Here is a 13332-nt window from a genome sequence, read left to right as displayed (position 1 = left end):
TATCTGTTGTTTATTTGCAAATACTGCAACTTCAGGTGAGGACAGATGTGACTTTAATCACAAATATCCAAATGTTGTTCTCTGGGTTGCAGCACTCCACAATTCACGTTCCCAAAGCAACACCCCATTCTCTACCTCACCATTGAAAGTTATAATTTAGCTTCACTTGTGTGAGGTATTCAAACTGAGCTCACCACAGAAAGTCAAATCTTGTTCATTTCAGTCCAAATACCCTTTTAACAACATGATTAATAATTGCTGCCAGTCAACCCCTCCGGTACTGAAAATTGCAGTGTCTCTCTCGTTCCATCAGCCCTTTATTTTTGGAGATTTTAAAATTGTATAGTTTTAACTTACAAAAATGCTCTTTCTCCCTATCTCCAGGATGGTATGGTGGCACAGTGGTTAGCACTGCTGCCTCACAATGCTTGGGACCTAGGTTTGATTCCAGTCTTGAGTGACTGTCTGTGTCGAGTTTGCATGTTCTCCCCTTGTCTGCGTGGGTTTCCTCCGGGGGCTCCGGTTTCCTCCCATAGTCCAAAGATGTGAAGGTTAGGTGGATTGCTCATGATCAATGCGCGGGGTTACAGGGAGAGGGCGGGGGAGCGGGCCTAGGTAGAGTGCTCTTTTGGAGGATTGGTGCTGACTCGATTGGCAGAATGCCCACCTGTACTGTAGGGATTCTGTGAATCCATCTTTCTTTCCCCTTTCTGAACTGACATTGAATTTGCCTACAAGGGCAGGATTTTTTTGATGGTGGGATTTGTCATGCCGCTACCCAAAGAGTCAATGGGGCATTCATCTCCAGATTACAGTGGCCCCTCAGCCATTTAATTCCCCATGGTCAATCTGTAGCCCCAGCAATACCAGTTACAATAATGAACAGGACTACATGCAGCCCCCAGATTGTAAGTCCTGAAGTCCAGGACCAGATGTGTGTAGGTGTGGGTTGAGTAAGGCATGGTGGAGGGTCTCTCACCAGGCTCGGGATGTGGGCCCAGGGGGGTATCAGATTGGGGAGCACCAGAGGAGGGAGGTGGCCCCCCTCCCTCCATACATCCTGCATCAGAGGGTGACCGACCAGGCTTCCCCCTCCTGCTGATCTCTTCTCGCCAGCCTCAAAATTAAGACCAGGCAGAAAGCGGCCCATAACTGGCCAATAATTGGCCATTTAGAAGCCTCAAGTAGGGTGAGGGTGGATAGGAAGCCTGAGGCCTCTCCTGCCCTACTTAGAATTGTGGACAAATCGGAGATGGGCAGGGCGGCAATGGGTAGGCCACCAGGGGATGTGAGGAGTTCCCCTGACTTCTACATGCACCCCCTCTCCAACCCGCCGGCAGAGGAATGTAACATACATTTCTTTCTCAGTCTTTGCACTGCTAATTTCACAATCCTTTAGTCGAGTTAAGGAGATGCACCGTTGTTTGCCCTGTTCACTGACATCCCAGATGTCCCATTTCCTTCACTGCGACATAATCAGCTCACATTTTCAGCTAAATGCCAAGCAAAAAATGTAAATACCTAAATGTGAAATGGCACGTTTAACTAACCGGCAGATGCCATTAGATTCACTCAGAATCACAGAATCTTTACAGTGAAGAAGAAGGCCCATGGAGTATGCACTGGCTCTCTGAAAGAGCATTCTACCGTGTCCCACTCCCCTGCCTTATCCCTGTAACCTTGTACATGCTTTCTTCTCAGATAGCAATTAAATTCCCTTAAAATACCTCAATTGAGCCACCATCATGCTCTCGGTAGTTCGTTCCAGACTTCAATAACCCTCTGGGTGAAAAAATGATTCCTCACATCACCTTTGCATCTTTTGTAATAATTTTGAAGTTGTGCCCTCTTATCCTGGCTATATCTTTCAGGATCTTGAATACCTCTCCCAAGTGTCCTCTCAGCCTTTTTCACTCCAAGGAAAACATCCTGCCTCTTCAATCTATGCTCAGGGTTACAGTTCTTCAGCCCTGGAATCGTTCTTGTGAATGTTCTCTGTACTCTTCCCATCTTTCCTCGAGTATGGTGCCCAGAACTGAGCGCAATACTTCAGATGAATCCAAACTAGTGTCTTACACAAGTTCAACATGACTTCCTTACTCTTGTATTCAACTCTCCTATTAATAAAGCCTGAGAAACTGTGTACTTCTATTGGTATAGGGGGCCTGAATTATAGACTGGATTTCCTGGGGTGCCGTGGTGGTTGATGGGGCCTGGTACTGCAGGGTATGTACATCTGGACAAATGTGGTACTCCTCTGAAGACCCAATTGTGGCCACACATCTTGGTCAGCAGTATAAAACCTGAAGATGCCCTGTGTGCAGTGGAGAGTGGCCACAGGTGAATGGTTTGTCCACCATACGCCACGAGATCCACCTGGGTGTTAGCATCTGGTGCTGCATATGGGTCTAATTCCTGCAGCATTTGTCTGGGCCCTACGTTGCACTTTGCTCCAGTTACTTTTAGTTTTGCACTACTGCAGGCGTTGTGAGTGCATGCAGGCATTGTTCAAAGTGGTGAAAATCTCTTCTCTGTGTCAATGTGACAATCTCACAGTACAGTATTGTTGGAGGCTCAGTGGCTTGGTTGCACTGATTGAACTCCAATTAATTCACCTTATTCATGCTCTGAATCCTGGAGGAGTGACAGTCTGCAATGTGGCTGGTGGTATAGGAAGGCTGCTGTGGTATTTAAAGCTGCAGCATTTTGCAAAATTGTTCCATTTGCTACACTTGTTGCAGCGTTCATAAAATGCCAACCACACAGTTCTGTTCTATGAGTGCTGGCCGTCATAATTGGGGCAGAGTATGCCCTGTACCACAAAAATGTCTGTTTCTAGCCTGAACTCCTTGGGCTCTTTTTCTGCTTGATCATTCATCATACAGATGCTGGTGGCTGATTTCAATATTAGATCTTTCTCGCCAAGGAGCTGCTTCCAGTCAAGATCACTATGGATCCTGCAGACCATGCGATCGCTAACGAGCTCCTCGGTAAGGGAGCCAACATATATATTTTTTGCTACGATTTTTAAAATCGCAGTGTAGGACTGAATCAATTTGTCTATCAAATATAATATTCTTTACTGGCACGCAAATGTTCTCAAACTTTTTAAATAATATCTTGGGGTCCTCTTTCTCCTCCTCCATTTGGAAAACCAGAGATTCAGATGTCTCGAAGGCCTCAGGGGCCCACTAAGTTCAGTAAAGTGTATGCCTGTGCCTTCTTGAATTTGTCTGACAGACTGTCACCGCAGTAGATGTGCCACTCTTTTTCAAACTTTGCCCAGTTATCCGCAGTATGTTCGTCAAACACAAGTGGGTTAATGTCACAAAGTCCCTCTGCCATTCTGCCAACTCCTGACACCACGTAGAAGTACTGGCTGCAGTGACTGGTGACCAAGGACTTAGAACAACAACAGTTTATTGAACACTCTGAGCAGCTCTTACTGGTGTGTCTGCCCACGCTCCAGAGAGAGCTCCCACACTACTGTCACGTGGACTCCCTTTGTACCCACGTCATCCCGAAGTCCGTGTGATCACCCAGTCTACATATACAATTGAGAATGTTCCTTAACTGAACAATCTCCCATTGTGTTGGCTGTTTCCCAAGTGCCAAGATGTTGGTAATAATAATCTTTATTGTCACAAGTAGGCTTACATTTACACTGCAATGAAGTTACTGTGAAAAGCCCCTAGTCACCACATTCCGGCACCTGTTCGGGTACACGGAGGGAGAATTCAGAATATCCAATTCACCTGACAGCACGTCTTTCGGGACTTGTGGGAGGAAACCGGAGCACCCGGAGGAAACACACACAGGGAGAACGTGCAGACCCCACACAAACAATGACCCAAGCTGGGAATCGAACCTGGGATCCTGGAGCTGTGAAGCAACTGTGCTACCCACTGTGCTACTGTGCTGGCTTAATAGGTGTAGGCTGCCAATTGTGATAGCCGAGAATGTACTGCTTTTAGGAAACGCTGTGGTGAAGCATACTTCTAAAGGCTAAGAATAACTATACATATTCAGAACTTTAGCAGTGTTTTTGCTATTCGGTGTCAATGATTTGTTCGGTGAGTAGATGGAAGAAAACCTTTAAAAAAAAAAGATTGAAACAAAAGCTTTCGGTCATGAAGATCTTTTGCAGTCATGCAGTGAATTACTGAGTTGCTTTGTAGCATTGTCATTGTGCTGCAGTGAAGTGACCCAATGGAATTGTGTGCTGTTGTCATAGAACATACAGTGCAGAAGGAGGCCATTCGGCCCATCGAGTCTGCACCGACCCACTTAAGCCCTCACTTCCACCCTATCCCCGTAACCCAATAACCCCTCCTAACCTTTTCAGTCACTAAGGGTAATTTATCATGTTAACAGTCCCATGACATTAATATTAAACACCGTTTTATTATTCTCTTCTTTTAGTGCCTTGTATGTAGTGGACTTAAAGAAATTCAGAAAGATTGCTGCTGGTGATCGTCTCAGAGGGCAATATCAAGGTCTCAGTCAGGATCCTAACAGCCTGTCCAATCTTGATCAGGTTTGTATATATGTTCTTGTAACTGTGATGATAATCTTTATTAGTGTTACAAGTAGGCTTACATTAACACGGCAAACACGTTACTGTGAAAATCCCCTAGTCACATTCGGGTATAATGAGGGAGAATTCAGAATGTCCAATTTACCTAACAAGCATGTCATTCGGGACTTATGAGAGCATCCGGAGGAAACCCACGCAGACATGGGGAGAATGTGCAAACACTGCACAGACAGTGACCCAAGCTGGGGATCGAATCCGAGTCCCTGTTGCTGTGAAGCAACAGTGCTAACCACTGAGCTACTGTGCTGCCCCATGAGGCAAGTAGTAATGCTGGAATCAGTTGTACAACATTTCAAAGTTAATCCATCTAGTTTAGTGTATGAAAGGTCAATTATCATTTGTAGATCCGTGTATACATCTGTGCATACAGGATTATTAAAAAAATACAATATATTAGAGTTCAGGCATTTCCAACAATAGGTGTTTAGAAAATGTGAAAATCCAGGCCTAGCTATCCTTCCAGTTGAAGATATGTTTAAGAGCACTATTACATAGAAAATTGTGTGAAATCTGTTAGCCTTTCCTTGTGCCTTTTGTTATACTTTTTCCTGTGCACAAATACAATATTTTCCTTCTTGAACTTTAGGATAGAACAAACGCTGAGCCTTTTTTGTGATCCTCAGGATCGTCCGAGGGTGATGGGAAGGGGGGAGTATTGTTTTGAGGGTGCTGGGGTGATGGTTTGCAGCTCCAGGATCATAGTGGGAGTCCCCAGGGAGATTAGGAAGAGCTGGCTGAAAACAGGGAAAGGAGGGAGTTGGTCACAGTGGGGTAAGTGAGACTAGGTTGTGGTCGCTGTAAAATAGTGGGTTCGCTATTGGTTCACAGTCCTCAAGTCAGGAAGGATGACCATATAGACTCTGTTGACCAGGTCTTTGCCTATCTACTTTCTGCAATTCACTTCAGGCAGACCGGACAGGTCTCATTCTCATTCCTCCAGTGCTTTTAGAGGCTCTGGCAGATAACACAAGGAACCAACAGATGATGGCCCAGGGCCAGGCACAGCAATGGCCAGACCACCAATGAAGAGGTTTGGCAGGCGAGGTTGAGGCTGCTCAGGATGCTGGTAAACAGGGGCAAGTGCAACACTGAGCAATGGAATATAACCAAATATACCGCACGTGGAGTAACTACCAGTAAGTACCAGAGAGGCAATGTGAGAGATGGTTGAGGATTTCATGACAGACAGCCACTGAGCTTTTTCAGCTCCTTCAGGAAGACCAATGCCTCTGTGGAATGGGAGGCAATCCTAAACCAATAGCTTTAAAAGTCATTGGGGCACCGGATTGTTCCAGAGCTCCACAGGGGACATGTGTGGCATTTCTCAGGTCAGCCACACACATTTGCATAAAGGATTTCACCAATGCCCTGTTCAAAGGGGCAATGATTTTGTGCGATTCACCATGGATCTTGAGAGCCAGACAGCCAGAGACGTTGGCTTCAGCTCCATCTCTGGATTTCCCAAAGCACAAGGGGCAGTTAATTGAACACTAATGGTGTGAGAGCTCCCTGGGAACAGCCAGCAGCATTCATAAACTGAAAGAGGTTTCACTGTTTCATTGAGCAGCTGGTTAGTGATCCTCCAGTGTGCTTGCTTCCCAGGGACCTTTCCTGACTTGTCCATTCTCAGTCACTCCTGACGTTACAACTGTTTGCACAACCTGTGCAACTGCAGGAGTGGCTCCTGAGTGACGGGATATCAACAGGGCACCTGACTCATGACAAGCTATGTGGACCTACAAAGCACCGCAGAGGAGAGGGTGCAAGGAAATGGGGGAGCTGGATTGATCCTCCGAAGAATCCGAAGACCTTGAGGGAATGCCTGATGTGACTCCAGTTGCAGATGCGAGGAGGGTAGAACGACAGCCTGTTTAATGCCTCCTCCAGGGATCTGTAAGGATCAGTGTGGATGTTAGGTAGACTACCACCAGTCTGTGAATGTTTCTTGGTGTTATCGCTCTTGTGTCCTGCAGGCAGACAAAAGGATCCTTTATGAACATGCAACCCTGTGACTGCTAATGGCATCTACCTGGTAGGCACTGTCCTGCAACTGATATGGCCTTCTCAGTATGAAGTGGCTGCCACACATTCCATCCTCATGTTCCTCATGGCGTTGAGCCCTGAAACTCAAACTTCAGCTGGGCATAATCTTGAATCACACATTGCTTGTTGCCTCTTGAGAACCACTTTGCAGAAACTACATCATACCCTTATCCTTGCAGAGCATAGGAGACGATTGACCCATTTTCTGGCATTGGATCCAGTTTCACTAGTGGACTCTCATGACTGCTAGCCTCTGCAGTGATCTCAGTCTAGGCTGCCATTGCCAGGTGGGTGGGTCAACCCCTGGCACCCCTGGAAAACTGGGCTTCCTGTCATTCCTGGATGGCCTGGAAGAGAACCTGCAGGGAGGCTTCGATAAATATTGGACCAGTCATTGTCTGCGCTGAGATATTTGTCCAATTTTGTGTGGGGTGACAGCAAGTCAGCATCAACAGGTAGGTGGGACACTGGCGGCAGCTCCAGGGATCCTGGGGTGGCAGGTGTTCCAGGGATCCAAGGACATCAGTTGAGCACAGGGTGGCATTGTAATACCCTCCAATTAGGCAGCCAGAGTGATGGTACTGACTTGCAAATGGATGCCTTTCCAGACTTTTAAATAAAACACCTGGACCATTGATCCCCATGAGGTCGACGACTTCTTGCCCACCGCTGCCACTATTGGCTGGGCCTTCTCGCTGATACATATGTGGCCAACCATTTAATCGTGGAGTAGAAACTGCACACTTCGGTTCCGGCATCAGGACACGCGTCACTGCAACTGTGAAGGGAGTGAGGTGGAGGGAATGGATAGTGGAGATGGTTGATGGAGCGTCAATCAAGCAGACTTTTTTTTCCAATTAAGGGACAATTTAGCGTGGCTAATCCACCTACCCTGCACATCTTTAGGTTTTGGGGGCGAGACCCATGCAAACAGGTGAATGTGCAAACTCCACACAGACAGTGGCCCGATGCTGCGATCAAACCCAGATCCATGGTACCTTGAGGCAGCAGTGCTAACGACTGCGTCACAGTGCCGTCCTTATCAAGCAGACTACTTTGTCGTGTTTGGTGTTGGCTTCTTGAATATTGCTGGAGCTGCACTCCATGCACGTGGAGAATATTCCATTACACTCCCGACTTGTGCCTTATAGATAGCTGGCAGGATTTGGGGAGTCAGAAGGTGAGTTACTCTGTCCAGAATTCCCAGCCTCTGACCTGCTCCATATATGGCTGGTTCTTCAGTTCAAGTCAGTGATAACCCCCAAGGTGTTGATCGTGGGGGATTCTGAGATGGTAATGTCATTGGATGTCAAGGGGTGAAGGTTGGATTCTCCCTTGCTAGAGATGGTCATTGCCTGACACTTGTATGACGTGAACGTTACTTGCCACTTACTAGCCCAAGCCTGAATGTTGTCCTGGTCTTGCTGCATATGGTCACAGATTGCTTCAGTCTCTGAGGACCCACGAATGGCCCTTTACGCTGTCTCGCCTTTCAGAAGACCTCTGACCATGATGGTATTTTTACATCCATAAGGTAGCTACCTCCAAACCTGCACCTATTATGTGTCAACATGTCAATTTCTGTTTCCAGTTTGGAACTCTTCCACAGTGGAAAATTTCTAATGTTCGTCCAAACCCGAAGAAAGTTGTTTTCTCTTCTCCTATTGCTCTAATGCTGGTACTTTCTAGAGTGACATTGTCCCTGGTAGGAATGCAGATTGGGTAGGTCATCCAGGAAGGGTTTGGGTATTTGTAGGGTACTTAAGCTCAGGGTGACATTAGGAAATTAGTAAGGCAGAAAAGCAGTGACAGGCTGGGTTTGAACTCTGACCCTTGGTGAATTAGTTTGATATTGCCTTTAGTACATCACCCAAGATACCATGCTTCATGTCATGTCTGAGCCACAAATATCTTTCTTTGCATACTTCACAGACTTGTAACGACCACTGGCCGGTGTTTGTTTTTACATAGACATAATGAATCAATTGTAAATTCTATCCCTGCTCAGGCCATCAATCTCACCATAGTCTGGGAAAAACATTTTTAAAATTAAATGTCATAAGAGAAATGGATTTTACTCCTAAATGAATCAAATTGTACCAATTTTAATTATAAATTTACAGTGAGTAATGCCAGCTCACTCATTGTAACACTCATATAATGCAACCTTTCATTATGTTAGGCATTGTTTAATGTTTTTTGCAATAATAGACAAATGCATATGGAGCACTACCAACAATGCTCGTTTTCCAGTCCTGTAGATATAAACCCAAAGTATGTTTGCTTCGCAGGAGTCTAGATATTTTAGTTTTTGTTAGAATCATTCCTTGCATTCCGCTTGAGAAGGCTGCTAGTGTCAGAAATTTCAGGTAATTCACTGGAGTTCTTATCGAAGAATACAACATTTAAAAGGTGTGATATTTGGGAGCTCACTTGCATAAATCATAATGAAATTTGTATTTTGAATGCTGATGTTATGGTTTGGGCTTGCCCCCATCTCTCTCTGTCCAAGTTTGGATTGGATTAGTCGGTTATGCGATTAACAATTACTGTAATATTTCACACACAAGTTGTGTGTTGCTGACCACTCTTAAGGCAAAAAGAAGTTGATTTTAATCATTCTGAGCAGCACGGTAGCCTTGTGGATAGCACAATTGCTTCACAGCTCCAGGGTCCCAGGTTCGATTCAGGCTTGGGTCACTGTCTGTGCAGAGTTTGCACATCCTCCCCGTGTGTGCGTGGGTTTCCTCCGGGTGCTCCGGTTTCCTCCCACAGTCCAAAGATGTGCAGGTTAGGTGGATTGCCCATGATAAATTGCCCTTAGTGTCCAAAATTGCCCTTAGTGTTGGGTGGGGTTACTGGGTTATGGGGTTACTGGGTTATGGGGTTACTGGGTTATGGGGTTACTGGGTTATGGGGTTACTGGGTTATGGGGTTACTGGGTTATGGGGATAGGGTGGCGGTGTTGACCTTGGGTAGGGTGCTCTTTCTAAGAGCCGGTGCAGACTCGATGGGCCGAATGGCCTCCTTCTGCACTGTAAATTCTATGAAAGGTTCAAATTGATTTACTTACATCAATTTATCATTACAAAAATGGAATATAATTTAACAATAGACTAGCAATACAACCAATTTAGCAAGTAAGAGTTTAAATGTCCTCTTCAGAAATGCCTTTCTACCATAGTGGGAGAATCTGCAAGTCTTCCTGGTGATGTATTTGCACATAACTGAAGCAATACTATTGCTCAATATCAGTGCCAATGAAGTATATTAGTGTGGAATTTTTTGCAATGGCGATTATTGGCAATTAATTTTCAGGAAAATAATCAAAATGTATTGCAGGAGCAATATGGCCAATGCCTGATACACATGCAAGATACAAGGCTCCAACACAACAGAACTACAAGTTATTTAACAACAATATGATTAGGAACACTAGCTGTTGGGATGGGTGGCCGTATGTATGAACACAATGTCCAGGGTGGGTTTGACTGTCCGAAACATTTGGATTACTTAATTGAGTTTTAAGATTTCAATGACATTTCTGGAACAACTGAATTGAAATCTTACCCCTGAGAAACCTGATGTACAATTAAACACTGATTCTGAACCTTCCAGTGCTGTTCTGTAGGCTCTTGAGTGCCTGTGACAATCATGGTGATGTTAATTCAGCATACTCATGTCTTACCATTGCTTTTAATGGGACAAAGATACGATAATTACTTGTTCAACCTTTTTGGTGAGGTTCTCTTGAACAGTTCAAAAGTCCCAGCAAATTATTGGATTGAATTTTATGGAGGAGGGCGTCTTCATCGCTGACCCCCTCGTTATAAAAATTGGGTTCAAACCAACCACCACTAAAAATACATGCTGAGGTGTCCGAAACAAGCCGAGAGTGGGACTTTGCACCTCGGTCGGAAACCGAACCCCCCCCCCCCCAACAAAATAGGGTTTAGCTTAGTTCGAGATCCATTGCTCTTATTCCCAGGATTTAGAGCCCAGCGGACTGGACTCTAAATCCACATGCAAGATCGCTGACATGGTGCTGAGGAACAACCTCCGAAATTTCTCCAACTTCGGTCAGGACTAGAACATATCTACGTGATTGGCTGGATCCTTCCCACACGCTCACAAATATCCTCCGGCCCCTCATCCTCGACTTCGCCAGGTGCACCGCACCCTGTAGGTATCAACTCCAGCTTTCCGCACAAGGTTAAGGCATTGACCCTCTGCAACACCTCACACCACAGCCCCACCTCCAGTGCTAACCCCAGCTCATCCTCCCACTTGGCTGTCACCCCACTAGAGACGCCATATCCTCCCCCAAAATCCTCGCATAGATTGCCGATATGACCTTTCCCCCTCCAGCCCCATCACCGACAGCCGGAAAGTTGAAAAAATCTTTCTCACAAGACCCTGCATTTGCATGTATCTGAAAGCCCCCCCCCCCCCCCCCCCCCCCCCACGGGATCCCAAACGTCTCCCCAGCTCCTCCAAACTCGCATATCACCCTTCTAAAAACAAGGAATTCATTCCCATCACCCCTCACTCCTCCCATCCCCAAAATCTAGCATCCATCCTCGCTGGCTCAAACCCATGGTTCCCTCGGATCAGCATAAACGTCGACCCTGCCTCCAACCTAAAGTGCTGCTGAAATTGCCTCCATATTTTCAGCGTGGTCACCACCACCGGACTCCCAAGTACTTCCCTGGCGGAAACGAGAGGGACGCCGTTGCCAGTGTCCAAAAACCCCGACCCCTGACAAGAGCCTGCCTCCATCCTCACTCACAAAGGCGACATCTCCCTACTCCATCCTAATGCAGGTAGGGAATATACAGTGAATGGTAGAACCCTTAAGAGTATTGAAAGTCAGAGAGATCTAGGTGTACCGGTCCACAGGTCACTGAAATGGGCAACACAGGTGGAGAAGGTAATCAAGAACGCATACGGCATTGGCCGGGGCATTGAGTATAAGAATTGGCAAGTCATGTTGCAGCTGTATAGAACCTTAGTTAGGCCACACTTGGAGTATAGTGTGCAATTCTGGTCGCCGCACTACCAGAAGGATGTGGAGGCTTTAGAGAGGGTGCAGAAGAGATTTACCAGGATGTTGCCTGGCATGAAGGGCATTAGCTATGAGGAGCGGTTGAATAAACTTGGTTTGTTCTCACTGGAACGACAGAGGTTGAGGGGTGACCTGATAGAGGTCTACAAAATTATGTGGGGCATAGACAGAGTGGATAGTCAGAGGCTTTTCCCCAGGGTAGAGGGGTCAATTACTAGTGGTCATAGGTTTAAGGTGCGAGGGACAAGGTTTCAAGGAGATGTATGAGGCAAGTTTTTTACACAGAGGGTAGTGGGTGCCTGGAACTCGCTGCCGGTGGAGGTGGAGGAAGCAGGGACGATAGTGACATTTAAGGGGCATCTTGACAAATACATGAACAGGATGGGAATAGAGGGATACGGACCCAGGAAGAGTAGAAGATTTTAGATTAGACGGGCAGCATGGTCGGCACAGGCTTGGAGGGCCGAAGGGCCTGTTCTTGTGCTGTACTTTTCTTTGATCTTTGTTCTTTGTTCTCCATCCCTGCACTTTCTCAACATCCACCCAATATTGGCATAACAGGTTCAGAAGGGCCAGGCTGTCACCCTCTCTAAAGTAGCATCCTCCTAATCCTTGCCACTGTGCCTAACCACACAAACACCGAGACCAACCTATCCAGCCCCATAAAAAGCAATTTCGGCAAAAAGACCGATCGGTAAGCACTGACATAAAAATAAAACTGCGGCGAAATGTTCACCTTAACCGCCTGCACCCAGCCTGAAAATGATAGAGGAAGGCTATCCCGCCTCAGTAAATCTGCCTTGAGCCTATCCACCAGAGGCGTAAAGTTCAACTAACAGAACCGAACCCTGTCCCGAGCTACCTGCACTCCCAGATACCTAAAGTGGGTAGTTGCACCCAAAATGCCAGCACCCCCCGCCCTGATTCCTGCCCCTGGAAACTCACTTTTTCCAAATTAATTTGTAGCCTGTAAAAGCCCCAAATCTCCTAAGCAGTCACATTATATTCCCCACTGAAGGGCCCAGGTTGGAGATATACAGCAACAGATCATCCACATACAGGGGCACCCTATGCTCCACCCGCCCCCTCACTATCCCCTTCCATTTATCCGAGCACTTCAGTGCTATGGCCAAAAGCTCTATTGCCAGCATAAACTACTTGTCATATTTTAAGTTCCCCACACCCCACTGAAAACACACCTGGTATTGGAGGGAGGCATGACAGTAATATCCAGCCCAGTAAATTACATGGACCATGCTTTCCAGGCATTCTGGCACCATAATAGGGATTATTATTATTATTTAAATAAAATATTAAAACATGCTGCTGTGCAGAGAGACCTGGGTGTGCTAGTGCATGAGTCGCAAAAAGTTGGTTTACAGGTGCAACAGGTGATTAAGAAGGCAAATGGAATTTTGTCCTTCATTGCTAGAGGGATGGAGTTTAAGACTAGGGAGGTTATGCTGCAATTGTATAAGGTGTTAGTGAGGCCTCACCTGGAGTATTGTGTTCAGTTTTGGTCTCCTTACTTGAGAAAGGACGTACTGGCACTGGAGGGTGTGCAGAGGAGATTCACTAGGTTAATCCCAGAGCTGAAGGGGTTGGATTACGAGGAGAGGTTGAGTAG

General features: G+C 46.2%; 1 protein-coding gene across 3 annotated transcripts in view; it reads left to right on the top strand.

Annotated features, from left to right (window-relative positions):
• uggt1 (UDP-glucose glycoprotein glucosyltransferase 1) overlaps positions 1-13332 on the top strand; it is a 220278-nt gene that overhangs the window by 189743 nt on the left and 17203 nt on the right. For all 3 annotated transcript variants that reach the window (XM_072474685.1, XM_072474684.1, XM_072474683.1), the window contains one exon: positions 4423-4537. In XM_072474685.1, the coding sequence (XP_072330786.1) occupies positions 4423-4537 (115 nt within the window). The remainder of the gene's footprint in view (positions 1-4422; positions 4538-13332) is intronic.

The sequence above is a fragment of the Scyliorhinus torazame genome, chromosome 14, assembly GCF_047496885.1.
Source record: "Scyliorhinus torazame isolate Kashiwa2021f chromosome 14, sScyTor2.1, whole genome shotgun sequence".
NCBI lineage: Eukaryota > Metazoa > Chordata > Chondrichthyes > Carcharhiniformes > Scyliorhinidae > Scyliorhinus > Scyliorhinus torazame.
Note: the sequence above shows the minus strand (reverse complement) of the source record. Positions and strands in the feature narration are given on the sequence as shown.